The sequence below is a fragment of the Piliocolobus tephrosceles genome, chromosome 6 (assembly GCF_002776525.5).
Source record: "Piliocolobus tephrosceles isolate RC106 chromosome 6, ASM277652v3, whole genome shotgun sequence".
Classification (NCBI taxonomy): Eukaryota; Metazoa; Chordata; class Mammalia; order Primates; family Cercopithecidae; genus Piliocolobus; species Piliocolobus tephrosceles.
The window spans coordinates 26,297,081-26,322,538 of record NC_045439.1 but is presented as its reverse complement, the minus strand read 5'-3'; the positions used below and the strand labels follow the sequence as shown (position 1 = coordinate 26,322,538).

The 25,458-nt window shown below is 37.5% G+C and overlaps 1 protein-coding gene across 2 annotated transcripts in view; it reads right to left on the bottom strand.

The window, feature by feature from the left end:
- Positions 1-10,040: 10,040 nt before the first annotated feature.
- DIO2 (iodothyronine deiodinase 2) overlaps positions 10,041-25,458 on the bottom strand; it is a 33,605-nt gene continuing 18,187 nt past the window's right edge. The window contains exons 1-3 of one of the 2 annotated variants that reach the window (XM_023230385.2): positions 23,725-24,096; positions 18,709-18,816; positions 10,041-15,792 (exon numbers count right to left, since the gene is read on the bottom strand). In XM_023230385.2, coding sequence (XP_023086153.1) covers positions 15,193-15,792; positions 18,709-18,816; positions 23,725-23,946 — 930 coding nt within the window. In that variant the 5' untranslated portion in view covers positions 23,947-24,096 and the 3' untranslated portion in view covers positions 10,041-15,192. Of the gene's footprint in view, positions 15,793-18,708; positions 18,817-23,724; positions 24,097-25,458 lie in introns of those variants that run through there. The other variant, XM_031935832.1, reaches the window with a different exon arrangement.

Sequence of the window (25,458 nt, the reverse complement as noted above, 5' to 3'; positions counted from 1 at the left end):
TTTCTCACAGTCCTTGGAGATAGAGTTAAAGAGTAAACCTTCAAGATTTTAAGGCTCAGTACATTTGAAGGTTATGTCAGGAACATTAGATATCTTTAGTCTTGGATTTCTTATTTATCAACTACACAAAACTCTTATATTGTAAGAAACCATATTTTATATTATTTGTGTATACACAACACTATATTGTAGTGCCTTACAATAACTAGTGGCTTATCTGTGAACTAATGGGTGCTCAAAACATTCATCATTGTTGTATTTTAGTTATTTCAATGTCTGTTGGGAGACATTGAAAGGGAGGGAGAAATAAAAAAAAATAAAACATAGCTCATATACTCGGTTCTTTTACTGAATTGAATTCTCCCTTGTAAGGATGATTGACATAGTTTAGTGCCTTTGCATTTTGACTGATTTGTCCTCTTTAGTCACAAAAACGGATATTTAGTAAATAATTGACTTTCTAAATGAAAAACTACCCATCTTCTCTATCTAAAGCTTGCCCATCCTTCTAGGTCAATCCAAGTCCCTTTAAACTCCACAACGTCACCTATGAGAGCTCTATCCATAGGGCCTTTCCTTCCTCTGAGCCTGTCCTTATCAACTCTATATACTAATACTAATCAAGGTATTCTTATATTCTTTTTTTTTTTTTTTTGAGACGGAGTCTCGCTCTGTCGCCCAGGCTGGAGTGCAGTGGCCGGATCTCAGCTCACTGCAAGCTCAGCCCCCTGGGTTTATGCCATTCTCCTGCCTCAGCCTCCGGAGTAGCTGGGACTACAGGCGCCTGCCACCTCGCCCGGCTAGTTTTTTGTATTTTTTAGTAGAGACGGGGTTTCACCGTCTTAGCCAGGATGGTCTGGATCTCCTGACCTCGTGATCCGCCCGTCTCGGCCTCCCAAAGTGCTGGGATTACAGGCTTGAGCCACCGCGCCCGGCCGGTATTCTTATATTCTTATTTAATGATTCTTATTAAGGAAGTTAAAAATAATGGCCACTAAGACTTCTGGATTTCAGTAACTCCTCTTAGATTGAAAAGAAAGGTTAAGACATAGGATAAAACACTGTTCCTAAGATTAGAGAGATAGGCAAATACAGGAAGTCAAGCTTACCAGGACACTTACAAGTGGAAATCACTGCAGGAACCAAGCCTGAGTTGAAAAAAAAATCTGAACTGTAATTAACAAATTGCTAGAGGCTCTGTGTGAGCAAGTCTGAGAGTCAAAAAATTCCAGAAGGACCTAGTCGTGGGAGGCTCTTGTATTTTTGTGAGTTTTGCCTCCAGGAGCTTGACCAGATTCTTCTTAGAGTAAGTACTTGAGAAAAATTCCATCCAGCTTTCTGCAGGGAGAGGAGAAAAAACAAATTGAAATATACTAGAGCACGCTGTTCTTTTAACAAGGCCTGTCCTCAGGAGAAACTAGTTAACCAGAATGCAACCTGCTGGGATATGATCAAAGCCTAAATGACCTGAGAGAAGAGAAATACCCAACTCCAGCCAGCTCTAGCGTTCCACATGGGAGAAGGGAAATATTCAACTCTATCCAATTGTAGCCATCTTGTCCTATCTAAGAAAGAAGAAAAATATTGAGAAACACTTGAGAAATTTATAACCCAGAGGCCTGGGGTCACTAAAAGACCTAATCTTAAGACTATAGAACACTTTTCCTCCCCTTACACCTTACCATCACATTACTAAAGGTCTAGTTACAACAATTCCATATATCTGGTAAGTTATGTCCAGCTATCAAAAAAAAAAAAAAAAAATTACCAAGCATACTAAAATGCAAAAAACACAACTCGAAAAGACAGAACAAGCATCAGAAGCAAATATGCCAGGGATCTTGGAATTATCAGACCAGGATTTAAAACAAGTGTGGTTAATAGTTTAAAGGCCTTAATGGATACAGTAAACAGCATGCAAAAACACATGGACAATGTAAGCACACAGACAGAAATCCTAAGAAAGAACTAAAAATAAATTCCAGAGATCAAAAACGCTATAGCACCAATAAAGAATGTCCTTAACAGGCTTATTAGTAGACTGAATACAGCTGAGAAAAGAATCTCTGAGCTTGGGGATATACCAGTAGAAACCTCCAAAACAGAAAAGCAAAAAAAATAGACTGAAAAAAACCAAACCAGAACCAAATATCTAAGGACTGTGGGACAACTGCAAAAATATCTAATGTATGTGTAAGAGAAATGCCAAAAGGAACAGAAAAAGATAAAGGAAAGAAAAAGTATTTTAGACGAATAACTGAGAATTTCTCCAAACTAATTCAGAAACCAAGTCAAAAATTCAGGTAGCTCAGAGAATACCAAGCAGGATAAATGTCAAAATAAAAAAAATAAAATAAAATAAAGGAAACCCAACTAGCCAACCAACAAACAAAAATCAATTACACCTGGACATATTATTGCCAAATTATAAAAAATCAAAAAGAAAGAAAAAGTCCTGAAAGAAATTAGAGGGAGGAAAAAAAAAAAAACAAACTATAGAGTACCAATAGAATAACAGCCTTCTTCTCAGAAACCTGGAAAGCAAAAAGGGAATAAAGTGAAATACATAAAGTCTTGAGAGAAAGGAGCCACTAATCTGATTTCTGTAGCCTGTGAAATTATCCCTCAAAAGTGAAGAATAAATACTTTCTCAAACACAAAAACTGTTGTCAGTAGACCTGCCTTGCAAGAAATGTTGAAAGAAGCTATTTAGAAAGAAGTAACATAATATAGGTCAGAAACTGAGATCTGCATAAAGGAAGAACAATGAAGAAAGAATAAGGGGAGATAAAGTAAAAACTTTCATTTTTCCTGTACTTAACTGATCTAACAGATAACAATTTGTCCAAAATAATAATAGCAACCATGTATTTAACTATATATGCTTACGTAGACACCTTATTATATATAGGCTTAGGAGGGATAGGAGGGAGAAATAAGAATTATTTTGTTATTATAAGGTACCCACACTATCTGTGAAGTAGTATAGCGTTATTTGACAGTAAACTTAGATTAGTTGTGATTATATATTGCAAACACTACAGCAACCACTTCAAAAAGTGCACAGAAAGTATTACTGTTATGCTAAGAAAGGGGAGAAAGTGGAATAATATAAAATGTACAGTTTAAAACCACAAAAGGGGTCGGGTGTGGTGGCTCACGCCTGTAATCTCAGCACTTTGGGAGGCTGAGGCGAGCGGATCACGCGGTCAATAGATCAAGACCATCCTGGCTAACACGGCGAAACCCCGTCTCTACTAAAAATATACCAAAAAATTAGCTGGGTGTGGTGACAGGCGCCTGTAGTCCCAACTACTCCGGAGACTGAGACAGGAGAATGGTGTGAACCCAGGAGGCGGAGCTTGCAGTGAGCAGAGATTGCGCCACTGCACTCCAGCCTGGGCGACAGAGCAAGACTCCAACTCAAAAAAAAAATAAAAAAAAAGAAAAGAAAGAAAACCACAAAATGAAAACAGAGAGTAAAAGACAAAAATAGGAACAAACAGCAAGGTCAACAAATATAAAACAGTAATAATTATGGTCGATATTAATCCAACTATATCTTTAATCATTTTGAAAATCAGTGGTCTAAATATACCAGTTGAAAGACAGACATTGTTAGAGTAGATCAAAGACAAGACCCAACTGGATGTATTATACAAGAAATTTACTTTAGATATTAAGACACTGTTAGAAAAAAGTAAACAAATGAAGAACAATATATATGTAATTCTAACGTTAATCAAAAGAAAGCAGAACTAGCTAAGTTAATTTCAAACAGAGCAGACTTCAAAGGAAGGAAAGTTATCAGAGACAAAGAAGGATATTATGTTAATGATAAAGGGGCCAGTTCTCCAAGAAGACAACAATCTTTAATATATATGTGGCTAACAATAGTGTCAAAATGCATGAGGCAAAAACTGATGGAACTGCAAGGAGAGGCCAGGCACGGTGGCTCACACCTGTAATCCCAGCACTTTGGGAGGCAGAGTTAGGTGGATCATTTGAGGTCAGGAGTTCCAGACCAGCCTGGCCAACATGGTGAAATCCCGTCTCTACTAAAAATACAAAAATTAGCTGGGTATGGTGGCGGGCGCCTGTAATCCCAGAAACTTGGGAGGCTGAGGCAGAAGAATCGCTTGAACCCAGGAGGCAGAGGTTACAGTGAGCTGAGATAGTGCCATTGCACTCCAGCCTGGGTGACAAGAGTGAAACTCTGTCTCAAACAAACAAAAAGCAAAACAAAACAAAACAACTACAAGGAGAAATAGTTGAATCCACTATCATAGCTGAACACTTCAAACCCCCCTTTATCATAAGTGGACAGATTCAGCAGACAGAAAATCAGTTGGGCATAAGTGAATTCAGGAACACCATCATTCAACTGGTATAATTGACATCTACAGACTCCTTCATCAAACAACAGCAAAATATCGATTCTTCTCAAGCTCCAAGAACTATTTACCAAACAGACCACATTTTGGGTCAGAAAATATACCTTAACATTAAAAAAAAATAGAAATCATATAATGTCTGTCCTCAGACCACAAGAGAATCAAAGTCGAAATAAATAACAGAAAGACGACTGGAAAGTGCCAAAATATGTGGTGATTAAACTCACTTCTAAACAATGCGAGATAAATAAAAAGCCCCAGTAGAAATTTTAAAATATTTTGAACTAAATGAAAGTGAAAACACATCTCTTCAAAATTTGTGGGATGTGAAACTAGTGCTTAGAGAGAAATTTATAGCATTGAATACATATATTAGAAAAGAACAAAGATCTTAAATCAAAAATTTTCACCTCACAGAACTAGAAAAAGAAGAGTAAATTAAATCTAGCATAAGGAGAGGAAAAGAAGAAGAAATCAATAAAACTGAAAACAGGAAATCAAGAGAAAATCAATAAAATGAAAAGCTGGTTTTTTAAAAAGATCAATAAAATTGATAAGCCTCTAGCCAGGCTAACCAAGAAAAAAAGAGAGGGGACACAAATTACAAATAATCAGAAATGAGATGGGGCATCACTACAGATCCCATGAACATTAACAGGATAATAAAGGAATAGTATAAATAACTATATGCCCACAAATTTGACAACCTAGATGCAATGGGCCAATTTCCTGAAAGACACCATATGCCAAAACTCAAGGAAAAATGGACTGTGTGAATGTTCCTACATCTATCAAAGAAATTGAATCAACAATTAAATAATCTTCAGAAAAAGACAGCACCAGTTACAGATGGGTTTGCTGGTGAATTATAGCAAATATTTAAAGAAGAAATTATACCAATTCTCTATAATCTCTTGTAGAAGATAGAAGTACAGGGAATACTATGTAACTCATTTTATGATGCCAACATTACCCTACCAAACTAAAGGCATCAGAAGAAAAACAAACTACACACCCATATCTCTCATAAACTCAGATGCAAAAATCCTCTACAAAATATTAGCAAATTGAATTCCATGTGTATAAGCAGAATTATACACCATTCTGAGTGGAGTTTATCCCATGTATGCAATGCTAAAATCTGGTCCAAAATTCAAAAATTAATTCATGTAATTCATCACATCAAGGAGCTAAAAAAAATCACATGATCAAATCAATAAATACAGAAAAGGCATTTGACAAAATCCAATACCACATCATGATAAAAACACTCAGTACTGTAGGAGTGAAGGTAACTTTGTCAGTCTGTTAAAGAGCATCTACAAAAATACCACAGCTAATGTCATACTTGATGAGAAACTCAAAGCTTTCCTACTATGATCAGAAACAATGCAAAAATGTCCCCTCTCACCACTTCTTTTTTAACAGTGTACTAGAACTCCTAGCTAATACAATAAGACAAAAAAGAATATAAAAGGTATACAGGTTTGGAAGGAAAAAATAAAGCTGTCTTTGGATGCATATTACGTGATTTGTCTTTGTAGAAAATATGAAATAATACTTTTTTTGAAAAAAACCTTCTGGGACTAACAAGCAACTATATTAATAAAAAGGTTGCAGGAAAGAAGGTTAATATAGAAAGTCAACCGTTTCCCTATATACCGTAAATAAACAAGGGGAATTTGAAATTGAAAACAAAATGCATCAAATTAGGTCCCTCAAAAATGAAATACTTACATATAAATGTAACTCTATATATATATATATATATGTTCCATATGTAAAAAATGATAAAACTTTGACAAAATATATCAAAGAATAACTAAATAAATGGAGATATTCCATGTTTATGGATAGGAATACTCAATTTTGTCAAGGTATCAGTTCTTCCCAATGGGCTCTATAGATTCAATGCAATGCAAACAAAAATGCCAGCAAGTTATTTTTTGGACATCAACAAACTCATTCTAAAGTTATAAGAAGGCGAAAGACACACAACAGCCAACACAATACTAAGGGAGAAGTACAGACTGAGAGAAGTGACACTACCTAACCTCAAGACTTAACCATAAAGCTACAGTAGTCAAGACAGTGTGATATTGATGAATGAATAGACAAAAAGATAATGGACCAGAATAGAGAGCCTAAAAATAGATCCACAAAAATATAGTCTAGTAGCCTTTGACAATGGAGCAAAGGCAATACAATCTTTTCAACAAATCACTCTGTAATACAGACCTTACAGCCTTTATAAAAATTAACTCAAAGTAGATCATAGATCTAAATGTAAAATACAAAACCGTAAAGCTTTTAGAAGATAACATAAGAGAAAACCTAGATGATCTTGGGTATAGTGATAACTTTTCAGATATGTTACCAAAGTCTTCATCCATGAAGGAAATAATTGAAAAGCTAGATTCCATTAAAATGAAAAACTTCTCCTCTGTGAAAGACAATGTCAAAAAAATGAGAAGACAAGCCACAGATTGGGAGAAAAATTTTCAAAAGACACATATAATAAGGGACTGCTATCCAAAATATACAGCAAATTAAAACTCAACAGAAGATGAGATAACAAACAACCAGGTTAAAAAATGAGCCAAAGACCTTCACAGACACCTCGCCAGAGAAGACATACAAGTGGAAAATAACATGAAAAGATGCTCCATATCATATGTTATCAAGGAAATGCAAATTAATTGTAATATGGTATCCTGGAGTGGATTCTGGAACAGATAAAGCACATTAGAACGTAGAGTATGGACTTTAGTTCATAATAATACCATATCATTATTGGCCCATTAGCTATAATAAGTGTACAAATTAACACAATAGGTTAATAGTAGGGGAAAGCTGGTATGGAGCTTATGAAAAAAAAAAAAAAAGAACTGTCTGTACTATCTTCTTAATTTCTCTGTAAGTCTCAAATTGTTCTAAAACAAAAATTTTATTTTTTAAAAAAGTAAAAATCATTCAGACATGAAGACTAAACCTAACAGAATATAAGAACAAACACAGACAAGGAATGGACTGTGAAATCATTTTTAAAAAATAAGATACCACCTCATACCTATGGGAGTGTCCAAAATCCAGAACATTGACAACACCGAGGGTTAGTGAGGATGTGGAACATCAGGAATTCTGATCCATTGCCGGTGGGAATACAAAATGGTACAGCCACTTTGGAAGACAGTTTGTCAATGTCTTCCAAAACTTTAAAATCCTCTTACCGTACAATTAAGCAACCATGCTCTTCAATATTTACCCAGAGGAGTTGAAAACCTATTCTATACAGAAACCTGAACACAGATGTTAATAGCAGTTTTATTCATAATGGCCAAAACTTGGAAGCAACCAAGATGTCTTTCAATAGGTAAATGGATAAATAAAATCTGGGATAGCCAGATAATGGAATATTATTCAGCACTAAAAGGAAATGAGCTATCAAGCCATGAAAAGGCACAGAGAATTCTTCAATGCATATTACTAAGTGAAAGAAGTCAATCTGAAAGGCTAGGTACTGTACAATTCCCATATGACATTCTGGAAAGATAAAACTATAGAGACAATAGAAAGATCAGTGGTTGCCAGGGGTTGGGAGTGGCATGAGATGAATAGGCAGAGCATAGAGGGTTTTTAGGGCAATGAAAATAAAAATACCTTGTTTCATTTTATAATGATGGATAACATGTCATTATACATTTGTCCAAACCCACAGAACGTCTAAAACAGTCCTAATGTAAGCTATGGACTTTGGGTGATAATGTGTCAATGTAGGTTCATCAACTGTAATAAATATATCACTCTGGTGAGAGATGTTGCTACTAGGGGAGAGTTCTTCCTGTGTGGAGCAGGAGGTATATGGAAAATCTCCATACCTTCTTCTGAAAGTTGCTGGGAACTTAAAACTGCTCTTAAAAAATAAAAAGTATCTTTCTAACAACAACAACAAAAAGCCACTGAGTTAATATCTGACATCTCTATATATTCAGAGCTCTTCTTGCTCTCCTTTTTTCCAGTAACAGATCCTACCCCCATTCAACAGAGTGGCATGTTACACAAATTGGTCCAAACCAATTTCTTCCCTGGGAATAAGGTCAAACTCCTTCTGAACCACTTTATAATGAAATTGTAAGTCAGAGGCTTCCCCTAGCCAGATCACCCAACATACAGAGAAGCTGGTCTGAGTGAAAAAGCTGGCACCCTAAAAAGAATGCAGACAAAAGATCTGGCAAGCACTGAAGGCTTCTATGTTCCTGAATCCAGTTGTTACTAAGGCAAGTTTTATCCCAATCATTTGCAGAGTTTGGTTATTTCAGCCAATAAGTTCCACTTTTTTTTTTTTTTAGATTGACTTGGTCACTTGCAGGGTCTTAATGAATCGACAACAGGCTCCTTAAGGGAGTGTCTTAGTTTATTTTCTGTTGCTATAACAGAATACCACAGACTGGATAATTTTTAAACAATAGAAATTTGTTTGGCTCACATTTCTGGAAGCTGGGAAGTCTAAGATCTCAGGGCCACATCTGGTGAGAGCCTCTTGCTGTGTCATAACGTAGCAGAAGGCATCACATGGTGAAAAAGAGGGTGAGAGCGCACAAAACAGAGAAACGGGGGCCGAACCTCATCCTTTTATTAGAAGCCCACTCTCGCATTAACTAACCCACTCCCTCCATAATGGAATAATCTATTCAAGAAGGGAGAACCCTCATAACCTGATCACCTCTTAAAGGCCCCACTTCCCTGTACTGTTATATCGGCGATTAAACTTCAGCATGAGTTTTAGAGGGGGCATTCAAACCATGGCATGAAGTGATGTTTTTATGAGTTTCGTTATATTGTTTTTACACACTACATTGTCCCTCTCACAGGGCCCTGCAAAGAATAGAAACTCAACAAATAGTTGTCAAAGTAATGACTTTTTAAATTTCCTTTTGAAATTCTGGAATAGTATGTAAGATGCTAATATTAATAAAATGATTATGTGTAGGAAATCATGAGCAAGTTCAGAGTCTCAAGAGATACTCCTACTTAAGTTGCCTGTTTTCCAAAAAATGCACGTATTTAAACATGTTACGAACATATTCCTTTCCATTAACAGTCCATTGCCTCCATATAACATATCCTTTATACTTCGTCATAGTGAAAAGTGCTTGATATAAATGTATTCAAGTTTATCACATATTAATATGCTGCCAATCATATAACAAATAATGTAGATGTGTGTGTTTATAGTACCTGTGTACATGTGTGTGTGTGTGTGTGTGTGTGTGTGTGTGTCAGTTTAACCAACTTCTTGGAAGGTATATTAATTGCACTTAGAAAACCTGAGATGTAAATCTAACAAAGTAAAAGTTGGCTCCACAGTCTCTTAAACAGGCCCCTTTCTACGAATTCTGTGTGTAACTTGTTCATAAATATGGAAAGTATCTGAAGATTTTCTTTTTACGTGTCTTGATTTCCTTGAAGACTCTGGCACACAGCATGAGATTAAAATAATCTGGCATTGCTGGCTCCTTTGCCCACAAATACCAAGGAATACATATTAGAATGATGGATTCTCTTTCCCTTGTCAACCGTGAATATGTTCCAGCCTGGGGCAAGTTCTAGGGAGAAATGTTAAAATAAACAAATAGAACCAAAGAGTAGCTTTATTCTTTTATTCAAAGTTTATTAAAATACAAGAACAAATTGTATAAGCACACATACCACTCAGCACCCATATGATAACACTCTTTCTACTGATAATCTCCAAAGCAGTTCATTTTCTGCAACTGAGAAGCACATATGAGTAGCATATGCACGCATGCATTCTCACCACATTTACCCAGGACTCTTAGCATCATGTCCCGAATATTCTCCTTGCTAGGGAGACAAAGATGGGGAGAGGCAAACTAATGTGACTACATCCAACCACTAACTGAGTCGATGACTCTTTCGTCAGTAGTTATCATCCGCACACTGGTCAACTCTGCACATCTCTGCCTCCCTCTTCGGGTGCCCGATTACTTGGGCTAGTGAGTCTGGTGACAACGTGATGCAAAACTAAACAAAACTGGCCAACATTCCCTACCCAATATCATTTCATTGCTTTGGTTATAAAGTACTGGATACTTATTTCTTTACATCCCTCAATCCTAACACACATAAAAACCACACTGACCAGTGACATGGGCCTGGAGAAGTCTTGAGAGAATTTTCTTTATTTCCCATCCCCTTCTGTGGGTTTCTTTCATTCATGTGTTTACCTGTTTGCTTTTTCAGGGGAGGGGGAGAAAGGGAGGGTTTGAGCCAAAATAGTGACTTCATTAAACATCTGCTGGGTCTTCAAAGTCTCAGTAAATATTGAATAAACTCCCTGGAGCTCTGCTGTTGCTGCCTAAGACAGGCAGTCAGCCCTGACTTGCATGAGCAGTCTTGTTTGGATATCTGCACATGTTTGCCTTCTATTGGTTCAGACTCACCTTGGAACAGAGCTAGGTCTGTTAAATCTGAGACCTTGCTTCTGGTACTATACACATAGGGCATTAGGAAGTGGCCTGATGTTTTGCTCATCCTAAAGTCACTCAATGACTTGCAGCAGCCTTCAGCCTTCCTTCAGTTGTGAGAAGTTTGTTTTCAAATCTTCCCAGATTTGTAGACCAAGCCCTCAGGGCCTTGTTCTTCCCAGTGAGCAACTTTCCAGCTTTCCCACCCTAGATCCTCTCTTTTCTTAGAGAGCCTCAGGACATGACCAAGATTGTGCCAATTGCAAAGCAGACATTGGTACTCAAGCCCCATTCCGGAAGTATATATGAAGAGTGGGTTTGGATTCTATTTTGAGAGTGAAGGAGGAAGTTGGAATCTAACTATATATACTTTAACTCTGATTTTTGGCAATACCATTAAGGGGGGGAAAAAAGTCTCCTAAAATTAAAAGCCTTACTGTCAGTCTCCACTGCTGAGACACATGACATTGGGGATGTTCTGAAAAGCTCTAAATGCTAGTAAAGGTTTTCATTAATCCTTCAGTGGGACAGAAGTCAGTGTCTACATTTTTCCTTTTTCAATGGTCATATGACTCTAATTAAACTTATTTTCCAAACCATCAGTTAGAGGTCGGGTGGAACAAAGGTCCAGATTCATCCATCCTCTTATGATTGACATAAAGGGACATCCTGTAAATTAGTCAATCCCTCTTGCTTTGCACATAGCCCACAGGGCATGCTGAGAACACCTTATAATCCACCTTTGACTTTTCCCAAAGGCATATATATTGTCTCTAACCTGCCCTCTAGAATTTTATGCAACAAGGCAGCACCAACATGTGACCTCACCATATTTCATAATTTTTATTTCAGAGCCCAAATAGTAAAATACACTCAGGCAAAACGAAAGACAATAGGCTCTTCTTCCCACCTTGATGAGAGAATAAGCACTTCCTGGTTAATGGGAGAAAAAATGAACTAAACAGACCCCTGGGAAGTTGATATTACCAAAAATCAAGGAGACGTTCTATAAATGAGGTGAAGACACGGGACCGGAGACCCAATGTGAAAAAAGAAAGTCATGTAAGTTAAGTGGCTGTCACTTAGCTATACAAAGCAGGAACAGTTACTGATCTGCCTCTAAGGAGGTCAGTTACATTTTAATAGCTGTATGAAACACTTCTACATTACTCTGCAGGCATCTCCATTCATGCCCGTTCAAGAAAATCATTGTTGATCCCACTAGTATTTTCACTAAGCAATAAATAAAGTCAGTTTTTGATAGTTCCAAGACATAAGTCTTTTAAACAATAAGTGTTTGAGTAAACCCAGATGCTATGATAATATCTAAAATTTCTTGGAAACTATTTCAATAATGGACAAGCTAATGCAGCTTAAAAGGCCTAACTGATAGCTCCATGTAAACACAGTCTATGGGAGAAACATGATTAGGGAATAAGAAAGAGAACTCAGACTTTTATATATGATATAAATATATCATAGATTTATACTATGATATATAAATAGATATACTTTTCCCTGTGAGACTAAGAACTACAATTCTTCAAAGGAACATACCTTATAAAACACATGATAGGTAGGTGAGTATTGGCAAACTAATAATTTCTCAGCATATCAGCTAAAGCATTGATTTTCCTCTACCTCAAAATAATGAGTTCTTGTTAATTTCATAAAAGAATACATCACAAGAAATCATAAAAATTCATGTTGTGATAAATAGGTTACATAATTACAGACTTAACCCTGATAATACCAAGGCATTCTACATAGTGTAGGATTCCTGAGCTTTGTCCATTCATTTTCTCCATTGGCCCTTCCACAGCCTTTCTTCCAGAAAATTCTTACATGTTCTATTGAACATCTTCCTCCCTGGTAGCCTATGTCTTTCCATGTTTCCTTCCTCTGCTTCATTTCTCCATTGGGCTATCCTCAGGGAGAATTGTCTGCACACACATAAACGACCTCCTTCTTTAAAAATATAGCACAACTGGGTGATTTTTCCATCATCCTTTTCCCCAGTTGACTAGCACTGCCTCAGCCAAATCTCATCCCCCCACCGGCTTATCTGACATACTGTTACATTATCGTACATATAGAACAAAGGGGAAGCTTAAGGACAACAGTGTGAATGTGCTGCATCCGGGTTCTTTATGTTCCTGCTTTAGCATCCCATGTAAATCTCAACACCATTTTGAGGTTAAAAATCAATGGGGGCCGAGATAAGCCTTGAATGTAGAGGTTAACAACTGAGGAATCGGAAATGATTATTCTCAGTATGATTTTCCAGCAACTCATTAGGTAACATCACATTTTTGAAATTTGTTTTGTTTCTTTGTGGGTGGCTTTTATAGAATTTAAAACATTAAAAAGCTGATGTTGCCATGAAAATCAGTCACAATGGAGCTTTAATATTTACACAATATACCAGCTAGTGACGTGACTGACATGTTGCTCCCATTTAAAAAATAAAATAAAATACTTTTGGTTCTTGCACACTTAGTTCTCATGCTTTTCTCATTTCAGACAACTAGTTTAAGAATGTATTTTCAACTTTAGTTTTTATCTACCCATTTTATTTTTTTATTCAGTTATTAACGGAATGGACAAAAGATCCTTTGACTGTACCGTCAAATACAATCATACACTATGATTTCATAATAGTCTCACATTTACAAAAGAAATTATGATATGAAATTGGTTGGTCTATTCTTTTGGGGGCTATAATCTTAAATATTACTTACGGGTAAAACTATAGTGTCTATTTTAAAAAGAAAAAAACATATATATATTAAAATAGCATTATAATCATATGCTATAGGGACTTTAGATACTGAGGGACTAAACCTCAGCTAATGGGACCAAAGGAAGATCCAAGTCCAAATTCAAACGTCAATGGAAATTCCATGATACCGGGGGTTGCCTTATAACAAAGCCTCCAAAATGGTTGATCGGAATTCTCTCTAACTTCCTCTTCTTCTATTTTGCAATGGAAGTAAGCTTGTTTGTTTGCACCTATTCTTCATTATAGCTCACCTACTGTGGGAGGAAATCAAGGCTGTGCTGAATGGCCATGGTACCTACCTCCCACAGCAGCTGAGAATATATATATATATACATATTTGTATGTATGTATGTACGTATACTTTCTTCAGCGCAGCATTCAGAGAGAACACTGCTATAGAGACTGAGATTAGGAATGACTTGGGCCACATAGTAATTGTAGGAATGGAGAGGAAAACACCAGCACCACCAGACCCACTGGTTTTCCTTTAATAGGGATCATGGGGTATAATTAACGCACTGAAAATATACATACCACATACATGGTTCAAAAGTAATTATTTCCAAAAGAAACCCCTCACAATTACAAATAGTTAAGTATTTCTTTTCTTTCCATCTCCCCTTTCTCCTCTCTAGGAGCATACGACAAATATATTGTTTTTATATGTGTATTCTCTATGCCACTTTTAGTTGAGCTCCTTCTTCTTTTTCTGGCCTTGTGTATGTTTCTATGTTTCTGTGGTTAACAAATGAGTCCCATTCTCTACAGCTTAAGGTTAGAAACTGTGAATTTTCCAAATCTTTCTGCCTCCTCCTCCCTAGCTTGACAATTTCATTTCTTTTTTAGCACTCTCTCCACCTGCCTAGAAATTAACCCTCAGATTACAGATGATCATTCTAACCTCCCAGATTGAGGGATCATTCTTGGTATCTAAAATATACCAATAAATTCTGGGATATGAAGACTGAGAGCACTACATGGCTAGAAACTGGAACATAAGAAATGACTTTAACATAAGGTCTAACCTTAACACCAACGTCTAATCACAACACCAATGTCTAACCACATGGCCTGGGTTCAAGGACTTGTAATATTTGGGAATTTTCCAACTGGGCTCCATCCATGCCAAATAGAGCCAAGGCAATATCCTTTATCTTAATGTAGACAGTACCTTCCCTAATGTAGTAATTATTCAGGTAAGTCTTTTCTTCTGGTCTCAAAGCATGCATCAGCTGTATCAGTTCCTTCTCAATGCAGAATGAACACACGCTGAATCAGGGTTTCTTCCTCCCCGTCTTGGGATCTTTTCACACAGGGCTTTTTACTAAGAGAGGTGATACGGCTACTACTTAGCCCAATGCCATTTGAGTAGTGAAAGAAGTATGGAGCTGTTAGAGATTCATGTTCTTCCGATAAACTCCTGTCTTTCAGTAAGCCAATAGGGTTCTGTTGAAATAGGGATTCAGTTCTTAATGTCTTTGCTTTTACATAACTTTTTAAAACAATAAGCTCTCTTATAATCATACCTTTAACCAGCTAATCTAGTTTTCTTTCATCTCTTGCTGAAATTCTTCTCCAGCCAATGCCGGACTTCTTGAAGGTTGTAGGAGAAGGGGCCTTTTCCTCCCAGATAAGCGATTTTCTGTCTCTGCACAATGCACACACGTTCAAAGGCGACCCCGTAAGCTATGTTGGCGTTGTTGTCCATGCAGTCAGCCACAACTCGGCACTGGGGCGGCAAGGAGAAACGCTCCAGAAGCTGCTGGGCTGCTGCACATCGATCTTCCTGGTTCTGGTGCTTCTTCACCTCAAAAGACAAAGAGGAGTCCCCAGGTATCGCCCAGCCGTCTGATGGATGAGCCTCATCAATGTAGACCAGCAGGAAGTCGGCCACTGAGGAGAACTCTTCCACCAGTTTGCGGAAGGCTGGCAGCTGGCTCGTGAAAGGAGGTCAAGTGGCTGAACCAAAGTTGACCACTAGTGGGCGCTCAGGGCTAGCAAAGTCAAGGAGGTGGCATGCGGCTCCCTCAGCTATCTTCTCCTGGGTACCATGGCCACTGTTGTCACCTCCTTCTGCACTGGAGACATGCACCACACTGGAATTGGGGGCATCCTCACCCAATTTCACCTGAGGGTAAAACAAAAAAAGAGAAGGTGAGAACATCACATTAAACACATTGCCACTTCAATTCACATTAAATAGTTACAATTGGCTCTAACAGAGTGTGGTATTTCCTTCAGAGCATGTGGTAAACATGTATCGATTTGAGTAAAGAGGCTTCATGGCAGGTAATGTAAAGAATGGCCCAAAAGAGAATAAGAGTCTTTTTTATTCTGTATAGTCACTGAAGGTAATTATTTTCATCACTGAAGGCACTGGAGTTAACTCTTCTTATAATTAAGCCAAGGCTGATATCCTTTACTATCTTTATTTTGCTGTCAATTCTTAACATGCATTCTATAACAAATGATTAATTGACTTCATTTTAAAAGTTAGAAGCAAATGGTCTACTTTAAGACAAATTATCAGGGTCCTGGGACATGGTGCCTCCTTCTGAATTCTGAAACACCAGGGAGGACCTCTATTTTCTTGCATGATACTAAGTCATTTAATCTCAACCAATGGCCAATGATACCAGTGGGCTCTATTCTTGGCCAGAGCTAGAAAACCTGAGGTCTACCATTTATAAGAAGGGTTACTTCCACTTAATCTCTTTAGTGATTCAGTCTTCCCACCCGTAAAATGGAAATAATAATGCCTGTCTTCCACATATGGCAACTGGAGGGCAACAAGAGAAAAAGAGCTCTTCGTGCACTGTAATTATATGAGTGTGCGTTGCCCTTATCAGATGCTACCCCACCATGTGAAATAAAACATCATCATTCTTGGGCAATTTTGTGTTTAAAAAATATATATATCCTGAGCAAAGCTTTGAACTCTCCTCAATATGGCATCCTTCCTGGAGGCTTCTACTGCCACTGCTTACAAGGTGGTTCTTACCACTCCAAACTTAAAATTTCCATTAAAAAAAAAAAAAAGACAAAAAGAAACAAAAATGGTTACTCCACAGTTCTGTATTAATTTCTCATTTTCCATGTGTGCTTGTTTCCCTCTCTTTATCTAGGCAGTCACACTAAAAAGTACTTTTCTACCCCACAATTTGTTAACAAGCTCCTCTGAATTATAAAATATTGGGGCAGAAGAGGTAGAGATAAAAATTGTTTCATGTGCTCCCTTTGCACATGGTTTATATAGTTGAAAACAGAATGAAGGGAAGTTTGCAGCCTTTGAATCTGTAAATTGATAATAAAAAGCAGGCAACAGTAAAAGAGCCAATTACTTCAGTTTGAATTAATACAGTTGGATCTTCCTTGGAATGGTTTAATCAAAGCCAATAACATTAGGGACAACTTACGACAGTACAATTGATTTTTATATACTATCCTTAATATTATAATATACCTCCAACTGGATCGACTTATTTCCCTCATATACATATAGCCACACATAATGCTACTGTTAATTGAAGTCACTTAGAAGTGAATTGTTAAAGATGTAACAATCCAAACTGATATAACACACTCAAGGGCTTTTAGTCAGAAGCTTCTATCTAATGTTAATGCATAACTCATTTTAACTGTCGAGAAAGAATTAAAGTTCTTTCTCTCCCTTCTAAAAAATCCTAGCAGGGCAGGTTTGAAATAAGCATTATTAGTGTTCTAAGAGAAATCTTACGGTAATAATCTTCCTTCTTAGAAAGGAAGCTGCTGGTGTGATTTAAGTAAGTACATTTTGCTTTTTAGTCACCGCCATAGAGAAAATTATTTTACTTATACTAACTTTCTTGGCTAATTTGCAAGTGACACAAGATGGAGAAATCTAATAAGCACATTTAGCTGGATTCTTTCATATGAACTACACTAGTCTTTAAGGCGTGAAAATATACATCAAATTTAAAGATATACATGTTGAAGGTATTATAAACCTTTTTATCCTTGGGTTCTTTTTGTACTTCCTTTTTTATAGATCTAGGTAGTGGGTAGCAGCCTCTTCTCTTTAGATCTTTCCCATTTGAAATAATAGTAATGATTCTAGAAGGGATGTTTTAACAATATCACGTGTACTGTGTACCTCAACATACTGTGATAAGAAGACCTAAATGCATTCAGATTAGTCTGTTATAGTGACTTCCTGTCAAGTAAGCAACCTGTACACTTGTAGGTTCTTGATAGGTAAAAACATGCATCTGCATTTTGGAATCATTTTTGAAACCTATGAACAATTATGTGGCCTTGATAAATGGGCCTCTAACCCCCTGACTCATCCAAGCAGACCTGTTGATCCTTTCATTATGTCTGATTATTCAACTGAATAATCTAATCTGATGCTTTTGTCACAGGAGGCTCTCTTGTTACCTGCAGTAAATTTTCTTGGGAAGTTAATGCACCCTCTCCTTCTTAGAGACAATGTATAGTTCAGCTGCAGAATTCTTTCCAAAACACAGACTAATTTGCCTTCGGAAATTTAGAGTAAGTACAACACTGTCACTCTAAAATAAAAAATTAGGAAAGTTACCAAATTCTTAATGCTCTTTATGTGGGGGATTTAGCATTTTGTTAGGATTAGGGTTAGACTGGGAAGTATATTATTTTATTGAATGAATGCTAGTTGTTATAATCCTAGGTCAGTGAAGAATTTTACACATAATCATCACCCTGATCTGCAATGAACATAATCATATTTGGGTGATGGATAAGCTCACTGAGGAAGATCAATTTAGAAATATGAATCCTGGAGCTGTCTCGTAGAGTACTACCATAATCACCACTCAGTGTCATTGATCCATCCTTGATTGTCGCATCTGGTCAGTGCACAAAACAAATGTGGCCTATTCTTTTTATTTTTTTGAGCAGCCAGGGTCCCTTACTGAAATTACAATGTCATAAATGGATATTCTTATTTGTAAAGGTGCCTAGACAAGAGAAAATGCATAGATAAAATTAATATTATTAATAAAACTAAGAAGGAAAAACACACACCCACCATCCATAAATCCAAATGGGAGTAGACCAGTAGTCTGCTTTTATAAGCTTCATATACTAGTCATAAAATGTGTCCATCTTTGCTAAAATCTGATGGAGGACAATTTAGCTAAAATAAAGAACAAAACACTTTTTTAGATATGGAAGTTTCCTTTAAAAGAAAATATTCTAAAAGGATATTACTGTTCATTCTCATCTCCCCATTTGGTCACTATAAAAATTAAATTCCTAACAGACCAGAGTTTCAAATGGAGAACTTCTTGGTTTGCTGGGTTATGCGCCCTGCTGAGACAGGCTGGGAGAATCACCATTGTCTTCGATGATGGAAGATTCTTTGCTCTCCCCAGGAGCAAAGCATTCCTTGACACAGAGCCAAAATGATGAAGAAAATAAAGTCGGTCCCATAATAACATTTAGGCTGCAGGAAAGAAGCTCAACAAAAACAAGTTATCCCTTGGTACTCCCAAACTTTGTTTTAATTTCCCACAGTGGCACAGAAAGTCTGGCCACAAGTTACCTATCATCTTAATTTCTCCTTCTTAGAGGGTTTGTGTTTGGTTTTTGTCCTTAATGAGACATATTTGCCAAAGAGGCATTCAAAAGGCATTTTTTACTCTTGCGGAAGAGTAATTAGGTCGGTACCTCTTTCTCTGCCAGCATTAGCTGCTCTAAAGAGAACCCTGCCCAGTATTTAATGCCCAAACACAAGAAGCATCATTTCCACTAATTGGTCTTGAAGTTCCGATGTTCCCAAAGGGTCCCTTTATTTTGCAAGGATCAGAAAGGACATACGTAAAATGTGATATTGTCATCGCTGACTTTTATCTCTCTCATCTGCACTATTACAGTGGTCCTTTCTTACGATTTTGCAAGCAACATCAACACAACACCAACAAAGGAAGTAAATAAAGGATTTGCATTTTTACAACAGAAGACATCTCTGGGCCAAGTTCGAATGCTGCAATGGACATCTTTAAAAGTATTAACATGAACATAAACATATAGCATATATAAAAATTCGATTCCCTTGATGATGTTCAGTGTTCAGTGCATGGGGAAAAAGGAAATGCTGCTTTAGCATGTGGACTGTGAAATGCAGGGCAAGGGAGAGAAAAGAACCATTCATCAAGTAGAAGCAGAAAATACAGCATATACTACTAACCTTGTTTTTTGTTTTGGAGTTTTATTTCTTTTTCTTTTCCACAGCCTGAGAAAGGCTTGTGGACAATATATCACATAATCTCATAATAGAAAGTAAAGCAAATTATAAAAATGAAGGGTGGGTGTGTGGCAGCAGAATTTTCACACATACTTCTTGCTATCCAAAGCCCTGAAAATGGCTTTATTAACTATCAGGAAGTTTCAAATTCTTTGACATAATGACCAGGCTACATCAATGTCCTTAGAAACATGGCCAAACTATCATTAAGCAGAGATTTAACCATTTATATTCAGATTGGCCAAATAAATCAGAGTTGAAGAATAGGCTACGTACTCCTTCCTCTGAGCTCAATTCCCTTTTAGCTATTCTCTTTTTAATTTGTACCTTGAAAATGTAGCTCTAAGCTCTATCATTCCCCAATGTTTTATCCAAGTGATGGACAAGCTCTGGCTGTGGCCTGCTTTGTGTTCTTTGGGGACTGTTTCTCTCTTAAAAGGACCATTTTCCATTGTGGAAACTAGTGTCAAAGGCTTGAGGTGAATGAAGAGGAGGAGGAGAATGTTAAAGAGACCCTTTCAAAACCAAAATTATATGTTCAAATGAATATGTTTTCTGTACCTCTGCAATATTAACCGTGCAGAAGCTAAACTGCCTGTCAGCATCTATACTGTGTGTTTACTTTTACACTTCATTTAGGTAGAGCCAGGCTCCCAGACAGAGCAGTTTGCTTATTGGTTGCATGTTTTTAGTCTCTGAGCACCAACACAAGGATATACTGTTCAGATGCAATGACACTGACTGAAGAAACTTAAATAACAAACATCTTTTATTCACCTCAGGGTCTCTCACCAGTGTCTATAGACTTTCCTTTCAATCAAAATTGTACACAGAATCCATCTCTTACTAAACTCACATTATCTTTAAAGGCTTCTCCATAAAGTTAATTCAAATCCTTTTCAACCTTCTAAGAAAGCGTTTATTAAAAAAAAAAAAAAGAAAAATTTATTTTGTTCTTTCTTTATTTCTGTGTTGCCCCTTGTGGAGGCAAAGCATAGGGATAATACTTTTACTCCACTTTCTCTACATATCTTTTCAGGCATCTGACATGCAGCAACAAGGAGAATTAATGGCAAATCACATGTCTAGTTGTATCACATGGGCGCATACCCCTCTCATCCTGGAAAACTTCATTTCTAGGGATGGGCAGCCTTGAAATAATGCAAGTCAGGATTATGAAATAGTGCGATGCCATCTCAAACAGAACCTCCTACAATGTCTCTAGAAATGACTACACCCAAAGACAGTGGCACAGATGACAACAGCATTCAGAGAAGTGATTCAACCTGGTTGAGAGGTTACGAGTGACCCTCAAATACCACCAGAGAAACCACTACCCTTGCCATACTTGAAGACAGAAAGAGACCATCATTCAGTTCCAGCTGTGTTCATAATGTTTCCATTTACCACACACCCACTCCAGTCTTGTCTTTGGACATGTGGGTCCTAAGGTTGCTTCTACACATGGTAGTTATTACATAAATCATCAAAAGCAAACGTAATAACATCAGTCGTGAACTTGGTCACTAATCAAATCAGTAGGCAGGGACAAAGAAATACAGAAGAGGAATATACAAACCATATGCAAAAAGAAAAAACAAATCACTCATCCTTCCCAATTTCCTGGAATAGGAATAACAACATATTGCAACACAATGGAACACTATACATTAGTGAAAAAAACAATAAACTTTATTAAAGAGGTATTTGTTTGCTTTTCCATTTTATGTTCAATAAGCTGCTAAACGGGAGAAACAACCTCACTTAATATTTGTGAGTAACATTACAGCCCCCATTGTTTATGTAAGAGATGACTTTTTTCATGTTTTTCTTAATGAAACATGACATTTATATAAGAAATCTATGTATATAAGTAAAATTCTTCCAATAAGTATTTTGTTTTTATTTTTGTTTTTACTTTATAGACAAAGGCAATTTTCCTCCCAAAAAGTAAGAGTTTAATATACTGAGATCAAACCACTGATATTTCCATGGTGTCTGCTAACACATATAAAATAGGATGTTGAACAGGGAACTTCCTAGTTGATGTCTGATATACTTGTGTACTCCTCCACCTGCCTCCAAATTGCCTTCCCCTAAAACAAACCATGAAAACTTCCCATTCAATGTATACTTTTGTGAAAATGAAATGATGAATTCAATATCTACTTTTCTAGATCTCCCATCCTCTCTGACATGCACAATATAAATGAGTTTTTACTGTTAGAACTTTGAGCACCAATTCATATTCTCATAAAAGAATTTCCATCTACTAAAAAGAGCTCTTGCTATTCACATTTTTAACAACAATAAACACAAACTCTCTTTAGGTTACTATCAGTGCTAAAGACATGTATTGTGGTAAAATTTTCCTAGTTCACAACAGATATTTTCTTCTTGAACATCTGATTTTCAGAAGAACAATCCTGTCCTGAATTCTTTGTAATTTTACAAGTTACTTCTTCTCTTTTCCTGCTGCATGGTTTTATTTTTCTAGTGTTTATTTATGGAGGACGCGTTCCCTTGTGCCTCTACTATTTCAAGTTCCCCGTCTCTGGTTCTAAGGTGCTGCCTGCCTAAAGCACACCACTTCACTGAACACCTGGCTTCTATATTCCTCTAAAATACAGATGTACAGTTCCTTTTTCTGGCATCTTGGGCAAGGTCCCACTACACTTTTAGGGAAACCAAGATTGTCTATTTTGATAACTACTTTTGCCAAAATAGTTCATTCTTCTCAAGCCAGGTTGAGGGGGTGGAGGGGAACTTTAGAAGTCATATGGGCATAGCAGGTAGCGGAAAACTGACAAAACACCGGGGCCAAAATCTTCCTCTGTGCCCCTGAAGATCTTAGTTGAAAATGCTCTACCAACATCTCTAACCAGCAAAAAGCCTGGAACACAGTATTTTGCATTTAGAAACTAAGATCACCACCTCTGATTTTGAGAGAGCAACCCCCGGACACTACCTGACCAGGTAAGGTAGACCACTGCTCTAATGCTCCTAACAGCTCTGAGATTTAATGAAGCATAGACCCATCATCTCTTTCTAGGGCAACATCTTTTATTTTTGAGAAACAAAGTAAAGGAGGCTCCCCTTGCAAATTCTGGATTTCTGACAGCTAGTTTTCAGATTTTTCTTTTGCAAGTTGGTATCTAGTAACTCAGGACTCACTGCCTGAAAATCGCTTCCAAAGGGTTCAAATTTGAATCAATGTAGAGGAGGTACACAGCTGCTTGCTTCCATTAACTCTTACCTCGACCAGAAACCAAGCAGCTATGATGCCCAATCACACTTTCTGTGACCATTTTCTTATTTTGTCAACTGTCTGAGAGTTTTCAGTAGCATTTCTCATTTCTTGCTTTTCAGTACCCACCCCTCGAGCACACTTCCTCAGTGTACCTCACATAGCCTCGCATCAAGCAAAAAATCAAAATTCCAGTTTATGGCAAGAGCAGAATAAATGCAGCCGTCTCCTCTTCCCGATCATTTTCTGACTTTTCCCAAATGATTGCACCAGCACAAATGCCTTCTACTCCCAAATCACAGCAAGATATTAATAACCCTTAGTAGAAAGACTCCTCATTAGGTCACACAGAGTTATTATGGCTTAATAGCTGTCACCCTCCCAAACTAACCTGTGCAACAGGTGTGGAAAGTAAACTCAGAGGCTCACTTGGCAGCCCCACAAATAGGGCTTCACAGCTCTCACCCCAGTGCTCCCAATGGCCTCTGGTCCCAGCATGTGAGCCCCTGCCCCTGTAGACCTAAGGAGAAGCCCTTCTCAGCTCAGCTCACCTGTTTGTAGGCATCGAGGAGGAAGCTCTTCCAGACGCAGCGCAGTCCCTCTGAGGTCAGCATGCGCCGCCACTCTCCGCGAGTGGACTTGGAGCGGCTCAACAGCAGCACCACGTGCTTGAGCAGAATGACCGAGTCATAGAGCGCCAGGAAGAGGCAGTTGGAGAAAAAAACTGGCAGAATTTGCAGTGTGATCAGCAAGTCTACGCTGAGGATGCCCATCTTCTCTGCCTCCTGAGTCAGTTCCCTTGTGCGCTCTGGTTCCCCTTCACCCTCTTATTTAAAAGGGGGGTGGTGATAAAGGGGGTGGGGGAGGTAAGGGGGAAGGTTGGGGGTTGGGGGAGAAGGGGGAAAAAAAACTAAATTAAAAGGAAGCCCAAGTTGTCTCCTCTTTCAAAGAAGCAGAAATGGCAAGACTAAGTCCAGTCTCTCCAGCCCAGCAGTTGGAGTGTGCCCATCAATTCATTCAATTCGGAGCTGCTGCTTTTTTTTTTTTTCAGGATTTAAGATGTTAAAAAAAAAAAACTGGCGTACTCGTCCCTAATCCAGTTACCCCTGTCAGAGTCCGTTAAAGACAGGCAGTTCTACTTTCATTTCCAAGCACCTATGAGACTGTGGCAGAGATTTTAAAATTTTCTTTAGCCTTTCATTGTCTCTGTGCTCTTTAAACGTAGACTGTTTCTTTCTTGAATTGCCAGAGTTTTGTTTTTTTGTTTTTTTAAATGTGCTTTAAGGGTAGTTTTTTTGTTTTTGTTTTTTTTCTCTTTACTCCGTTTTACACACACTTTCTGTGCTTCTCTTTCTCCCAGTCTCACTCTCTTCCCCAGGAGCGACTGACTCCTCTTTTTTCTCACTCTCTGTCTTTCCCTTCTTGCTAGCTGTCTGTGGTGCAAAGTGCCTCTCTCTGCAGCCCAGTGAGTCTCCCTGACGCCTTTTATACATTCCCTGGCTAATTGCTGCAATAGAGAAATGAAAGCCTAATCTTGGTAAAGATCTTGACGTCATTGAGAAAGAGGGCTTTACTTTGGCCAGGACTGCAGTGAATAGAAAAGCAAAACTCGACAACCTTTTTTTTTTTTTTAGAAGGGGTGGGGGAGAGACAGTGGAATTTTGCTTTGTGATTTAAAGAGAGAGAAGAAAACTAATAATCTTGACAGCTTTCAGGAAATGCTTCCAAACTTTGGGAAAAGTAATTTAATATAATGTGCAGATTGATTTGGCCAACACTCTCTCTTCCGATTATCATTATCGTTAATTTATGAGGGATTTTGGAAAGAAAAGATCCTGGAAGGCAGGTAGAAAAGAGGAAGAGTTATCACAGGTGGTCTTTGCTCTGTTTCTTGGAAAATATGAATGTTTATATACGATCTTTACACCTGTATACCATGACTCCAATTCTTCGTAAGATCTGTGACCTAGGTCCTTTAAATTTTTTTGAGTCACTATCTTATTTAAGAAAATGCAAAGTGAGTTGTAGGTGGAAAACTTGCAAACTATTTGAGTACCATCACAGCATTTCTTTAAAGCTTCTTGCAGAAACTTGAATACAGGTTTCTTTTTACTTTTACCCAAGCTTCTAATGAAAAAAAAAAAAAAAATCCAAATTCCTCCAGACAGGGAAGGAACTAGGTGACATTCTTTTAGCTTCATTTTGCAGATAAAATTAAAACTTTCCATTGACTAGCATTAAGAAGCCAAAAGGCTGAGAAATTAATCATTTATGAAAGCTCTTTA